This window comes from Canis lupus, chromosome 2 (genome assembly GCF_048164855.1).
Source record: "Canis lupus baileyi chromosome 2, mCanLup2.hap1, whole genome shotgun sequence".
Taxonomy (NCBI): Eukaryota; Metazoa; Chordata; class Mammalia; order Carnivora; family Canidae; genus Canis; species Canis lupus.
The window spans coordinates 27,138,575-27,154,138 of NC_132839.1; the positions used below are offsets into that span (position 1 = coordinate 27,138,575).

The 15,564-nt window shown below is 42.8% G+C and overlaps 1 protein-coding gene and 1 pseudogene across 3 annotated transcripts in view; both read right to left on the reverse strand.

Annotated features, from left to right (window-relative positions):
• The window catches only part of RASGRF2 (Ras protein specific guanine nucleotide releasing factor 2), a 239,499-nt gene that overhangs the window by 12,301 nt on the left and 211,634 nt on the right, over positions 1-15,564 (reverse strand). For all 3 annotated transcript variants that reach the window (XM_072793339.1, XM_072793320.1, XM_072793330.1), the window contains 4 exons: positions 9,414-9,474; positions 8,961-9,064; positions 5,917-6,001; positions 3,000-3,197 (listed from right to left, as the gene is read on the reverse strand). In XM_072793339.1, the coding sequence (XP_072649440.1) occupies positions 3,000-3,197; positions 5,917-6,001; positions 8,961-9,064; positions 9,414-9,474 (448 nt within the window). The remainder of the gene's footprint in view (positions 1-2,999; positions 3,198-5,916; positions 6,002-8,960; positions 9,065-9,413; positions 9,475-15,564) is intronic.
• On the reverse strand, positions 9,417-14,485 carry LOC140614307 (large ribosomal subunit protein uL23 pseudogene; annotated as a pseudogene).

Sequence of the window (15,564 nt, forward strand, 5' to 3'; positions counted from 1 at the left end):
ATAAAATCTCTCAAAAAACTAGGAAGAGAGTAGTTTCCTCAATTTTATAAAAGCATTTACAAAATACCTATAGCTAGCACTATCCCTAATGGTGAAAGACTAAATGCTTTCCTCATGAGATTGAAAACAAGGGAAGAATGTCCTTTCTCACCACCCTTATTCAACATAGTATTAGAAGTTTAGCTAGAGCAATAAGACAAGAAAAGGAAATAAAAGCATATGAATTGGAAAGAAATAAGATAACTCCTAATTTACAAGTGACAATTGTGTATGTAGAAAACCCGAAGGAATCTACAAAAAAAGCTCCTAGAACTAACTAGTGAGTTCAGCAAGGTTTTCAGCAAGGTTGCAGACAGAAGACCAACACACACACACAAAATCAATGACATTTGTATATATTAACAACGAATGTGTGGAAACCAAAATTAAAACCACAATAACATTTAAAATTTCTCTAAAGAAAATGAAATATTTAAGACAAAAATCTAAAACATTTATACAAGACTTACATGCTGAAAATTTCAAAATGCTGATTTAAGAAAACAAAGAAAGCCTAAAGAAACGGGGAGACAGATTGTGTTTGTGGACTGGAAGACTCAACAGAGTAAAGATGTCAGTTCTCAAATTGACTGGTTTAATGAAATTCCAATAAAAATGTCAGTAAAGTTTTTTAGACATAATTTTTTTACTAAAATTTATATGGAAAGGCCTTCCTTGGGGCCTCTCCACCTAGAGCAGCTAAAATAATTTTGCAACAGAATAAAGTGGGATGGATATAGAAAGAACTCCCAGATCTCAAAGGTAAAAAAAAAATCCAATTAAAAAATGAGCTGCAGACATTTCATTGAAGAGGATAAACAGATGGTAAACCACCATATGAAAAGATGTTTAACATCATTAGCCATTAGGAAAATGCAAATTAAAACAATAATGAGATATCAAAATGGCTAAAATAGAAAACAGTGATAACACCAAATGCGGACAAGAATTTGGAGAAACTGGTTCACTCATACTTTGTTGATACTAGTATAAAATGGTACAGTCACCCTGGAAAAGAATTTGACAGTTTCTTATAAAACTAAATGCACAATTACCATATGATCCAGCATTTGCACTCTTGGGCATTTATCCCAGAGAAACAAAAACTTACAGTCACACAAAACCTAGATGTGAATGTGCATAGCAGCTTTATTTGTAACAGCTCCAACGGAAAACAACCCAGATGTTCTTCAAGGGGTGAATGGTTAAAATGTCCTACATTTATACCATGAGTACTACTTAGCAATAACAAGAAACTAAGTATTGATACATGAATGGATCTCAAGGGAATTTTTTAAAAGCAATCTCAAAATGTCACATACCATATGATTCCATTTATATAATGTTCTTGAAATGATGAAATTTTATAGAGATGGAAAATAGATTTTTGGTTGCCAGGAGTTAAGGAGGGGGCAGGCAGGAAGTGGCTATGACTAAAAGGGTGGTGGCAGGAGGGATCCTGGTAAGAACACCGTGTTGTATCTTGACTGCTAGGGTAATACAAGTACATAAAAGTCAATACAGGCACAAATGAGTATATGTAAAACAGATCGTCTGAATAAGGTTAGTGGATGTTAGCAATGTTAACTTTGTGATTGGGATGTTCACAGTTACATGAGAGGTTGCACTGGGGGGCACGAGGTGCCAGATGCAGGGGATTTCTATTATTTCTTCCAAACCGTATGTGAAGCTACAATGATCTCAGCATAAGAAGTGTTGTTTGTTTTTAAAACAGTACTTATAAAAGCTGTGGCTTTTATTTGCAAGGTCCAAGACTTTGTTCACAGACAAAAGAATTTGCCTCTGGTACCAGCAGGATGTGAAGGAATCTAGAAAATTCTCCCAGTGCCCTTTGAGAGGGCTAAGGTAGTTATCTACTGATGAAGAGTTAGCCTGCCCACCAGGCATTACCAAGGGCAGGGCAGCCTGTAGGAGAGGCAGGACACACCCAGCTCGGAGGAGCCAGGGAGAGCCAGGGAGGGCCCAACGGGAGGGGAGATCAGCTAAGCCACCCTGTTCTGGACAGGCCAGGCAGGAACACACATACAACGGGCACATGCAATTCACAGCAGCCTGCACCCGGTGACCAACCAGCAGAAGACTACAACAGGAGACCAGTGGGTGCATGTGAGCTCCCAGAAGCCCAGAGGAGCCCTCCCCTCAACACCCCCCAACACCTGGGAAGAAGGCCGGGAGAAAGGGCAAAGGGGAGATCGTGATTTCATTTGAATCTTAAAAATACTGAATGAAAACGACAGGCATGAACAAGCTGAGTCTAATTAAAAGAAAATTAAGAACGTTTTCTGCACACCTAAGTCATTACGACAAAACTTTACTACATAAATCACCAAAGAAAACAACTAAAAAAAAGTGAACACTGAGGCCCTATGGCATTTCTTTGCTTACTTTGGGGAGAAAGAGTGGACCCGCAGGACATCGCTCTGTTCATTGGAATCAAGGTGTCTTCCCTCAATCAGGAAACAACTCCTGACTATCAACCACACCATTTGAGGCTGTCCCCCTATATGTTTTGCTTTTATTTTTTAAGATTTTATTTGAGAGAGAGAGTGTGTGCACCTGGGTGGGTACAGGTGAGCAGGGTAAGGGGCAGAGGGAGAAGCAGGCTCCCCACTGAGCAGGGAGCCCGATGTGGGCTCAATCCCGGGACCCTGGGATCATGCCCTGAGCCAAAGGCAGACCTTTAACCAACTGAGCCACCCAGGCACCCAGTGCCCTGTGTATGTTTTAATGCATGTTTTGGGTTGCATTTGTTTTTCAAATTAACCAATTAGAAGGGCACATGAGTGGCATCAACGAAGTGATAAGAACGCAGTAATTACCCACACTGGCCCCTTTCTTTGGCAACTGAGCTGCTCAATTGAGTTAATTATTTCCTAATTAGTACTGTTCCTCTGGGCCTCTCCTCTCCGCAGCAGGCTGGGTGGCATGCAGGCGCTCACCTGCTTGGACACCTTGGCCCAGGTTCTCTTCAGCCGGTAGATGGCACTTCTATTTAAGGCTGAGGTGATCTCCAGCACGCCGTTGTAGTTGTGCAGGCATCGGCAGATGTCCGCCACGGCCACCCACTTCTCTATCGCGTTGGCCCGCGAGCTGACGTCCGCATAGTTCATTATCTGGGAGGCCACCAGGTTACTCATCTGAGACAATGGAAAAGCCAAGAGACGCCAGCTAAGAGCCAAAGGAACGCATTCAGGCAAAGTGCCTAATTAACCATAGAACTCTCAGGAAAATAGGTGCCGAGAGGGATGGAGATCAAAGTTCCTATTTAGATACCAACCTTCTTAAAAGACTAAAGTGTGTGTGGTAATAATAATAATAAGAAGAAGAAGAAACTAATGGGAATCTGTTCATCCTCGAAGCAGACAGAGGGATTGTTTGGCATCAACGTGTTGGGGGACCAGGTCATTTTTTTAATCAGTAATTTTGATGCAGGAGTTATTTCCAGTAATCACTGAGGAAATGGAAAAGAATGAGCTAACCCCTGAGGAATGGCAACCTTCATGGGTTATGGGTTTCACTCCTTGGAGCCTCTCCACATGTTTCTCCGCCCCTGACACGTGGGGACCAGGAAGCCCCACTTACTTCTTATAAGAAAACATATTTACCCCCAGTCAAATCAAACTCTAACCGGATCCGCTCTCAAGCCAGACACATTTAGGGACAGAGGAAGAGATAACACTTACTCCATCTTATCTCACTGGATCTTTTTCCCACCAGAGTTAATAGGACCTATAGTTTCAAGGCTAAGTACCATAATTCTATCAGTTGAAACCAAGAGAAAAAGAAGCAGCTGGAGCAGCTCAACACTTAGAATAAAGAAAGGAAAAGAACAGTTGAGGGCTGATTACTAACAAAGGGAACGCAGGGTCTGTAATCTTATATCCATACACTTTATTTGGCAAATATACCGATTCTCTGACCATTCCATAGGTATTTCAGATGTCTCAGAATTATCACTGTACATATTCATTAAAAAATTATTTTGTGTTGAGCACCTAGAATGGAGTAGGCATTCTTTAGGTTCTGAGAACAGGAAAAACAAATAAATCAGCATCCTTGACTTCAAGGTACTGAGCCTAGTTAGGTGGAAAGGTGAAGGGAGGCAGACACAGACAAGTATCATGTAGTGAAATACAAAGCTAAGTCTGCATGGAAGATTTGAGGACCTGGAGATAGCAGGGGGCATCTGGCTAGTAGAGAGGAGGCTTCCAGAAAGAGGTCATCCCTGCACTGAGTCCTAAAGGATGGGCACGAATTAGCCACTGCTTTCCATTAAAGGAGAAGAACATTTGGAGAGGGACAGAGGTAGAAGGTGAGGTGTAACAAAGGACCTGGCAGTTGTCTAAGGAGCACAGGGAAGCCTCGAGAGAGACACAGATGCCCAGTAGGCAGGGCCATGTTGGCCATGTTGAGTAGCTAGAACTGCATCCTGAAGGTGAGGGGAAGTCACTGACAGGATTTTGTCATGAAAGTGTTATAATCAGTCTTTCAGAAAAGTTATTTCCGTGACACTGTGTGAAGAATGGGTTTGGGGGCAATGAGATGACCGTGGAGATAGTGATGTAGGAGCTCCTGGAGAAAGGGTGAAAGGTCAAGTCGAGGTTATGGCAGTAGGAAAGAAGAGGAACAGAAGGGTCTGGGGCATATGTAGATTTAGAGCTCACTAATATATTGAGGAGTGAGGTGGGGTAGGTGACAGAGAAGGGGTCAAAGATGACCTTTAGATTCTGTGCTTGGGTGAGTTCGTGGTCTGGGCCACCACGAAAGACTAAGAACATAGCGTAAGATGAAGAAGTAGGCTTGGCAGGTCCAGGAGGTACTAATGCTGAGTTCCATTTGCAATCTGTTGAAGGCACGGTGCAAGTAGCCATCCAAGTGGAGACGTGAGGGTCTGGAATCTGGGATGAAACTTATGATTTGATTATCCATTGTATCGCAAGTGTATGGATGGCACAGACCATAGAAAATTATTTTCTGCAGCAGGGGCTCTGCTTCTCAGACAGTAGCCTAGAGGGGTCATGCGTCCTGTCCTTTAGGAATGCGAGAACATTCATTCAGTAAATACAGACTCTGCAAGTACCCTGCACAAAGCAGGGAATCTACACTATTGTTTTGTATTTTGATGCTGGATGACTAATTTGCCCACGGGGAATCCTGATGGTCTTTTTTAACATCATCATTATTCCTCTTACTGTATTTTAGTAGAACTGGTAAGGGAGCCTTCCCTTTCCCTAGATAGGCCTGAAGACACTCCCACCTATGTGGTTCTGCCAAAGGATGAAAATCATTAGGACAAAGCCAATTAGGAGTTGGTGGGTATAAAAGTAACTCTGTCTTACTGCTGGAGAAAAGCAAGGCAGGGAGATGGACCAACAGCTGGTCACCATTGTGCACAGCTGCAGTAACACTGTAATTATGCTCCAAGGGGTCCCTGCCAACCATGGAATGCATGTGTCCTGAGTGCTCGGTAATAATGGGGATGATTTCTACTAATCCAGCCTTACTGTCACCAGCACCACTAGAGACCAGGGACACATGTGCTATTAGAACTAGTCAATGTATAACCACAAAGTAATGATGATTATAACAATAGAGCAGCAATCTATGCGTCACTGGGCATTTACCAGACTTGGGTACCATCAAAAGTGAATCTCTTAGGTCTGGAAGTTAACTGGAAGTTATTACATCATTGTGAGCAATTAGAGAAAATACAGGATTTTTTTTTTTTAAAGAAACATTTTGTCAGTTTTGTTTAAAGAGTGGGTAGTAGATTTGCTTAATTTTAGAGAAGAAGTCTTAAGACCCTGATACTCATCTTCTATAACATGCCTTACGTTTTAATTTTAGGTTACTCACATCATTGAAGTGTTGGCTGGTTTTCATAATGTAAGGTGTTCTTTCATTTTTATCCAGCTTCATCCACCCCTGCCCAAGAAATTCTCTGTAAGTGCAAAAGAGAACAGAAAACCAATTCAGTTTTTTAAATGGTGGCTACAATCTCAAACAATGAGCATGAATATTATATACATTAAATTTGTTCCTCTCACATGAATTTTGGCTCATCTCCACGATTTTACCGCTTGATGCCAAATAGAAAAATGGTTTTCTTTTTTTTTTAATTTATTTTTATTTATTTATTTATTAATGATAGAGAGAGAGAGGCAGAGACACAGGCAGAGGAGAGGGAGAAGCAGGCTCCATGCCGGGAGCCCGATGTGGGACTCTATCCCAGGACTCCAGGATCACGCCCTGGGCCAAAGGCAGGCGCGAAACCGCTGAGCCACCCAGGGATCCCCGAAAAATAGTTTTCAATTTCCACCTTTCTCTTATAAAGGTTTGGAACTCTGTCCTTATTAAGATCATGATAAAGACTTCTCTGAAATTGGAACACAATGACCAATTCGAGAAGAGTAAAGAGGCTAAGGACCAAGTCAGGAACCCAGATTATTTTCCTTGGATCAGCTTAAAAAATTTTTAAGCCTTAGTAGAAGGGCTGAAAAATCCATCACTATGAAAAATGTTAATGATGAATAACGTGTTTTCCTCCACTTTGCTCTGATATTCTCCAGGACAATGTCAATTCCATGGGCAGGGATTTTCCTTTGCTCTCCCCAGAGCCCAGAACAGGACACACAGTGAAGGCTGAATAAACACTGCTGCTACCACATCATATGGTGAAGGCAGTTACAGTGGTAGGAGCTCAGCCCAGTAGAAGGTCTGTCTTCTGAATAACCTCCCTGCTCCTTCACTTCACTGATGGCAGAAGGCAATGGACAGCTAAACTGGAGCATGCAGGAAGTATTCTGTATAGGCATGACTACACGTAAGCTGAAATGAAAGGACTCTGACACAGGAGCACCTGGGTGGCTCAGTGGTTGAGCATCTGCCTTCGGCTCAGGTCGTGATCCCGGGGTCCTGGGATCCAGTCCCCCGTCAGGCTCCCCCTGGGGGGCCTGCTTCTCCCTCTGCCTGTGTCTCTGCCTTTCTGTGTCTCTCATGAATAAATAAACGAAATCTTTCAAAAAAAAAAAAAAAGAAAGAAAGAAATTACTCTGACTCTGGATTTCTTAATTCAGAAATGTTGACTGAGTCCCTGCCAAAGGTTTTTTTTTTTTATTCCTTCAAGTTCTGTAAGGCTGTTGGACATAAAAGGGTGCCAGTTCCATAAATGAAAATAATTGGTAGATGGTCACACCAGAGAGCACAGGGAGGAGAGGAGTGGAAGGGAGAGTCCCAGAAAGAGATCAACCATGGGGGTTTGGCCTTTGCTCTTTCTCTTCCTTTATGGTGATCACACTCATCTCCCCACTAAATCCCCACTGCACTAGAGGGGAGTCAGGAGGTAGCAGGCAGAGGCACTGTGATTTCTTTTTTTTTTCTTTTCTTTTCTTTTCTTCTTTCTTTCTTTCTTTCTTTCTTTCTTTCTTTTTCTCTTTCCCTTTCTTTCTTTTCTTTCTTTCTTTCTTTCTTTCTTTCTTTCTTTCTTTCTTTCTTTCTTTCCTTCCTTCCTTCCTTCCTTCCTTCCTTCCTTCCTTCTTTCTTTCTTTCTTTCTTTCTTTCTTTCTTTCTTTCTTTCTTTCTTTCTTTCTTTCTTTCTTTCTTTCTTTCTTTCTTTCTTTCTTTCTTCTTTCTTGAGACAGAAAGAGAATGCAAGGAGGGGAGGGGCAGAGGGAGAAAGAGAGAATCTCAAGCAGGCTCCATGCCCAGTACAGAGCTTGGCGTGAGGCTTCATCTCAAGACTCTGAGATCATACTTGAGCCTAAATCAAGAGTTGACCCTTAACCGACTGAGCCACCCAGGCACCCCATGGCACTGTAGTTTCTACCTCAAGTCTTCAAGTAGTTACTGGATTCACCTGTATAGCCAATAGGTCACATTTTGCTCCCCTCCCTTCTTGTTCATGGGTAGAGACAGGGGGAGGGTGAGAAGATACAATGCATAAAGAAAACCCTGCAGGGGCATCTTCTGCCCCTTATTACCTCTCTGACATAGCTGTAGCTCTGACCACTGCCATGTCTGAGCCCACATCATCATGATGCCCTCCTTCTCTACCCATGACATGGGTCACATTTGTATCTCTTGCCCAGCCCCTCCTTTACCCTTCATTTAGCTATTTCAAGGACGTGTGCCATCAGTTGTCATATGTCCAAACAAAGGCCTTGCTTGTGGAGCTACTGACTGTTGCAGCTGGAAGGGGCCAGAGGGCCCCCTTGTGCTCTATGTGAGAAGCTGAAAGTGTTGATACATATGGACGCTCACCACAGGGCAGCTCACACAGCACAGCTCTCTGCTCCACACACACCCCAGGTAAAGCTCCATCTTGGGAATCTATCTCTACTGTTGTAGAGACTCAAAGTTCAGCAATATTTGTTGATTCATGGAGGTGAATGAGTAACTGAAGCAGAATTTACAGATTTTACCCAACATCAGTGCTTCTCAAAGTATAGTCTTAGATCACTCAGTTCTCAATGGGGTTCTCAGTGAAAAAGGTTTCCTGGGCCTCCATCCTACTAGAATCCGAATCTCTGCAGGGGCTATGTAGGAATATACATTTTTAACAAGTTTCCCAAAGGATTTTAGGCACCATGAAGTCTGAGAACCACTGTTGGAGCCATACTGAGGTTTCTATAATGCAAGGATGTGAGGGTACAAAGAAATTCACATGCCATGGGGACCACTAAACATAAAGAAACATAAGAGTAGCCATCTGGACAGCCCCCAGTATTTCCAACTCAATATTTCTAACATAAACTGGGACCAAAAGTCATTGAAGTCGGATCAAACAATCGTAGGATGAAGACCTCACACCTCTGGTGCCTACATCTGCCTTAGGAACAATGGCAGCTCTAAGTGCACAGATCCCGCCCGAGGGGGCCTACAGCTGTGAGGGCTGCACTCACTCGTAGGGAATGCTTCTGAAGATGATGTGGTCCAGGAGGGTGATCTGCTCAGCCAGCTCCATGGCTGACAAGGTCTCAAAGCACTCAGCCTTCGGACAGTCTGTCTGCAAGAGAGGAAAGTGGGAATGAAACACGCCTAGAGCAGGTGCCCAGCAGCTCACCACAGCTACTCCAGTACAAAGTCCATCAGAGATTCTAGCTATGAAGAAAATGGTAAAAGGCTCAGAAGAAAATGGTAAAAGGCTCAGAAGTATCAGCCAACATTAACAGTATGGACCAACTGCTAAGCCCCAAGTCAAATTTAGTTAATCTCATGGTGCTTCCTTGAACCATAAACTACGGTTCATTGAACTACGGTCAAGCACCCAGTTACCAGTTATGGGCATAATATTGCTTGCCTTTGAGAAGTAGTCTGCACATAATTGTGCTGGATGGGACCATGGCTGGACTCACCAGTTGAATTATATCCTCTAATTTTAGGTGGATGTCATCTTGATCATCTTGTGAAAGGGCCCTAAAAAATAAATAAAAATGTCCTCCATGAAAAGACAACAGACACGCCAGGAATGAAATGTCAACTTTTCCTGGCTGGCAAGTTGGAAGGTTTGGGTCCACTAGGCTGTGGTGCCTGCTGGAGGTTGCAGAGACATGACCTGGAGATGAGAAATCAAAGAAACAGGAAAACACACAGTTAAAGGCACAGGAGGATCATCGAGAGGGCTGACTTATCCCAGGGAGCCAACTTGTTACCTACACGGTGGTAGTCGAAACACCCACCATCAAAGCAAGCCTGTGCATGAGAGGACCAGTGCCGTGAGTTCAGGCATCCTGCAATACTGTCAGTGGGGGATCCCAAGAGGCCTGGGGGCCCCATCCACATTCCTCAACCACCCACCCTGCCCCTTCCCTGCTGATGCCAAAGCAGAAGATGCAGAGCCACCTCCTCCCTGTGTACACGTAGACCAGAAGTGCAAGGGTTGGGGGGGGGCGGGTGTCAAGAATTTGAGCAATGGGAGGCAGAAGCCAGCAGGTAAACTCTTCTCTCTCCCAGATGGACTTCCCTGAGATGCATTTGGTGCTGTAGCACCCCACACACAGTTATTCAGCTCTCAATATTTTTTTTTCAGTGATGAATGACTGAATAAATGCATAAGTTAATTAACCCTGAAATGGGTGCTGGTTTCAGAGTGGGAGAGATATTTCATGTCCAACAGAAGTTCAGAGTCCAGGAGAATTATACTGATTATATAACTTACCATCAGGGCCAAGCATTTTAAGTTTTCCAAGATGAAGGCACAATTGCATATTAAAAGTACTAAAATGTTTAAACAGTCCCAGGTCACGTAGCCTGTCTGCTGGAAGAAGGCAGTTTTCAAAGAAATTACAATGTGATGTTCCGTTGTGCTCTGAATTGATGAAAACAAAACCACCCCTTCAAAAATATGAAATCAACAGAGATGGGTTACTATATACCTGCTACACGCCAGCCACGTGTGAGCCACCTGATACACACTCTCTCGTATCATAAAAATATGCCTTCAAAGTAAGCATTCTGATCTCCATTTTACAGATGAGGAAACCAAAGCTCAAGGGAACTAACTTGCCCAAACGTTTGGTCAGCTGTGCTGTCCTGCTGCCCTTGCTTGTCCTAGGCAAGTGTAAAAAGGCACCTCTCTGAGTATCCAGCACAGAACACATCCCAAAACGTCCAGTCTCTTCCCTCTATCTTTCTCTCTTACAAAAGCTCTTGGCTGTTTGCCAGGGAGAAGATTCCTTCTAGATGACAGGAGTAGCAGAACTCTGGCCAGCAATGAGCCGTATTATTTGTGAGCAGAGAGAAATACTCATCATATGATAAAAGGCAGATTAAGGTGAGGAAAATATAAGCAAACTCAAGTCTTTCTCCAAAGACTGTTAAATCACCCTTAAGGATTGCACACAAGGGAGAAAAGTGACTCTTTCCCAAAGCTTATGTCATTCTTTCCAGGGTAGTCTAGGTTCCTGGAGAGAGATTGGTGGCCACATAACTATGTGTACCCATGGAAAAGATCTTTCTTTACGAGGCTGGGCAATAGTCTTTCCTTGGAAAGAAGTGGTCAAGGAGTTAGTTAGCTTCTATCAAATGTTCCTTTCCTTGGTGATCTCACACTAATGTTTCAAGATGTGTTCTGGTCATGTTAAATTATCTACCATTTTTTCTTTTCCCAAGTGCCTATCTTTGTTGCTTGGGGCTTTGTGAGGCTTGGGGGTCACCTTTTCATGACCTGAACCTATTCCAGCTGACCACCCATGAGGTCAGACTTTGTTGTTTTGTTTTGGTTTTTTTTTCTCATCTTTCGGCATGTTCCTTGTCTACCAAAATCTACATCTACAGAGATTCAGAAGCCACCTAGTCAGACAATGTTGGAGAGGAAGTAGTATTTTAGAAATAGAAGTCTTGATCGGAGGTTTTTATTCACAAACAAGACAAAAAACTAGATATGCCAATTAAGTTTCTTCATCAGAAAGTAACCCCTGTGAGACTACGTGAGACAGAAGCGGTTTATTATTGGAAGCTTTCAGTTTACTGTATAAATGTAATATATGTTTGCATACAGTTCATGTTCATATCTCATTGTTTGACAGCTTGACTGCATATACATCTCTAATGTCAGGGTTACATTTAACTACAATGTGATATGTCTTTATCTCTCGCAACCACAACTTGTATTCACTGGGGGGGATGTTCACAAATTTTCCCTTAGATGTGAAGGCCCCTCTATCTCTGGCCCAGTTCCAATAGAGGATGGACTTGCTCCTAGTCTCCTGACTGCCATAGTGCTTTGACAGACACTCTGGGATACTGGGTTTCTCTCACATCTCCCAGTTGGCATGATCAACTTAATATCTGCATTTATAAATGAAATGCCAAATAAAAAATTTAAAAGGAAATGGGATTTTTCAAGTTCTATGACTGGAAAAGTCCTTTTTCAACAGCAGAAATCAAACAGTAGAAACAGATAGAAATCAGAAATCAACAGTAGAAATCTTAAAAACAGAGCCAAGAGCAATTGGCCTCTGTCTGAAGACTGATCCACACTCTCTGGGCTTCCTGCTTGCTACTGAGAGTGGCCGGCTTATGCCCATGGCATAACCTGCCTCCATCTCTGCTCCTCCTCACTTTGTGAATGGTCTTATCACTTGTTACTTCCCCTTCTGGTACCTTCTGGTACTTTTCCTTCCTTGGCTTTCTTGCACATGGCTTTTCTTCCTTCCAGGCTTACTTGAGCCCATGGCTACGTATGCTCTGAAGTCAGATGTCCACACATGCATGGAAACCTTTAGTACTAAAATCTCCCGGTTTGGGTTGGAAATAATTCCCTGTTTGCTTCCAGATTAAGAAATAAATGAGGGATCCCTGGGTGGCTCAGCGGTTTGGTGCCTGCCTTTGGCCCAGGGCGCGATCCTGGAGTCCCGGGATCGAGTCCCATGTCGGGCTCCCGCCATGGAGCCTGCTTCTCCCTCCTCCTGTGTCTCTGCTTTTCTCTCTCTCTCTCTCTCTCTCTCTCTCTCTCTCTCTCTCCCCCTCTCTGTCATGAATAAATAAATAAATCTTAAAAAAAAAAAAGAAATAAATGAACAGGAGATCCCTGGGTGGCTCAGCGGTTTAGTGCCTGCCTTCAGCCTTGGGTGTGATCCTAGAGTCCTGAGATCCAGTCCCGCACTGGGCTCCCTGCATGGAGCCTGCTTCTCCCTCTGCCTCTCTCTCTGTGTCTCTCATGAATCAATAAATGAAATCTTTCGAAAGAAAGAAAGAAAGGAAGGAAGGAAGGAAGGAAGGAAGGAAGGAAGGAAGGAAGGAAGGAAGGGAGGAAGGGAGGGAGGGAGGGAGGGAGGGAGGGAAACATCTTTATAATTTTCCATAATAATTATTATCATTTCGTATAATTATCGTATGTTACAATTTTCAGATAATTTTTAAATAATCCTTTTGATGTGTGCCTAGGTGGCTCAGTTGATTAAGCATCTGCCTTCGGTTCAGGTCATGATCCCACGGTCCTGGGATGGAGTCCCACATTGGGCTCTCTGCTCCACAGGGAGCCTGCTTCTCCCTCTCCCTGTGCCTGCCGCTCCCCCTGCTTGTGTTCTCTCTCTCTCTGTCAAAAAAATAAATAAAATCTTTTAAAAAATCCTTTTGATTTGTTTCTTTTTCAAAAACTCCATGATGAGATTTTTTCACAAAGAGATTTCATGAATGATGGTATTTCATTGGTGATGGTTATATAGAGGTCTTCCTTCCTATTCTACTTTGTAATCATTCTGACATGATTTTTAAAATATAAATATGTAAGTATCATACATATAAACATAAGCATCTGTATGGTAAGTTATCAAAAATCCTAACAAATTACTGTACCTTCCTCCTCTAATCACAATCGTGTATGCTGGGGCAGGGACTGGGAAACTTAACACAGGTGGGATGAATTACTTGGCAGGAGAGCTTCAATCAAAGGTCAGTTTTCTTGTACCACAGGATTTTATTTATTTATTTATTTTTTTGCACAAATATATTCACTTACTTGTTGGGAAGATAAGTGAGTGCCTAGGAGACCCAGCTGACCCAAGAGGGACTCAGGGCATGGCTGTCTGCTAAGCCAAAGGGCTGCTGACCCCACTGGTATCTGTCTGCCTTAGTTGTACTTAGGGCTAAACAAAGACTTTTGTCTTGGCCTCATGGGAAAAAAGATAGGTCAGGGGGCGGGGAGAATGGATGGTGTAAATATCTATTCCCTGCAGGCTCTTTGGGTGGATTTTGAATTGTGATGGTGAAAGATGGAGCCAAAGGAGCTATTTTCACCAAAGATGGAAAAGACCAACACCAAGACTCTGGGTTGAGTGAGGCTGTTCTGGGCCCGTCTGGCTTAGATCCCTAAGGCAGGTGGCATCTTTGTCAGCTTTTTGATAGGGAAATAATGGCTTTAGAGGACATAGCATTTTTTTTGTGTGTGTGCAAAAATTTAGATTTAGACTGATAGCCAGCTGGACTCAGTTTAGATGATCCCAATTTTGTTGGCAACACCCAAAGCATCATGGTCAGGAGCCAGTCGAACATATGCTTTCTTCTCTCCATCAGGCCTGATCAAGGTGTTGACCTTGGCCACATCAATGGCATAGAGCTTCTTCACAGCCTGTTTGATCTGGTGCTTATTGGCCTTGACATCCACAATGAACACAAGTGTGTTGTTGTCTTCTATTTTCTTCATGGCTGACTCGGTAGTCAGGGGGAACTTGATGATAGCACAGTGATCAAGCTTGCTTCTCCTGGGGGCGCTCTTTCAAGGATATTTGGGCTGCCTTCATAGACGCAGGGTCTTGGGTCGTCCGAATGTAGGTGAGGTACAGATCTTCTTTTTGTGTGTGTGTGGGTGACTGTGCATGCCTTTCAGCACCACTTTCTTAGCTTTCAAAGCCTTTGCTTTGGCTTCGGCTTTGGGAGGGGCAAGGGCTTCCTTCTTCGCCTTCGGCGCCATCTTCAGGACAAAGCATTCTTGACAGAAACAATGGTGGCACTGATAAAGTCTCTCCCTCGGGTGGTATTTGGGCAGTGAACCTGAATTAAGATGCTAAGGCAGAAAAAAGACTGGGTTTGCTCCTAGCACACAGTTCTTGGGACTTCTGGAATTCTTGGGAAGACTTTGAAAGAGGTCAGAAGTGTGAGTGGACAGCTGGGAGCATCCCATCAGTAGAACTGTATTTTTGTTTTGTTTTGTTTTTTTACTTCTTTTTTTCCTCTTGCAAAATAGCAAGTGGGTTATGACTATAGTTTTTTGTGTAACAACTACATTGAGATATAATTCCCATGTCAAAGAATTCATCCACTTGAAGTATACATTTGAATTCTTTTTTTTATTGCATTCATATCTTTGTGCAATATTAAATTGGCTTTAGTGTTATTATGATCTCTTTTGTAGAGACAAGGTGAAGAAGCCTGAGGAAATTTGAGTTTAATTAAGACCTAGCTTGGTTTTACTTGTGCCATATTAGCTTGATGGAAGAAAATATTTTTCCTAAGAGTTACTGTCAGAGTAAATAAAAATAATAATAACAAGTGTAGCAGTAAAATGAGTGCCATTTATGTTTCAGGCATTGTGTTAAGCTCTTTGTACATATTATATCATGTAATTGTCATAACAACTCAATAGTAGGTATCATTAGCCTCATTTTACAAATGAGGGGACTGAGTTTTAGACTCATTGAGAAACTTGGCATCTCCAAGTGTCGGAACCAAGATTATACCTGTGAATGCTGCAAAAGTTAGAATCAGACTCTGCTCCATGTCATGGTCCCAACTGTACCATCTACTAAAATTTCTATTTCTTATTGATCCCACACCTCTAATTCTCAGGTCATCTATTCAACAAAAAGTATGCGCATGTCTTAAACCTGATAAATAATAAAGACTTGGGATGGTAAATAGGATTTATCTTAAGGACTAACTCCCTTAAGATAAACTCCCAGAAGAGCCCCTAAACCAAAGAAGGGTCTGGTGATGGAATCTTGAACTGATGGTACTAAAAATAACTCATGAGCCAATTGCTAAAATGTCACAGACCAAAATCCAGCA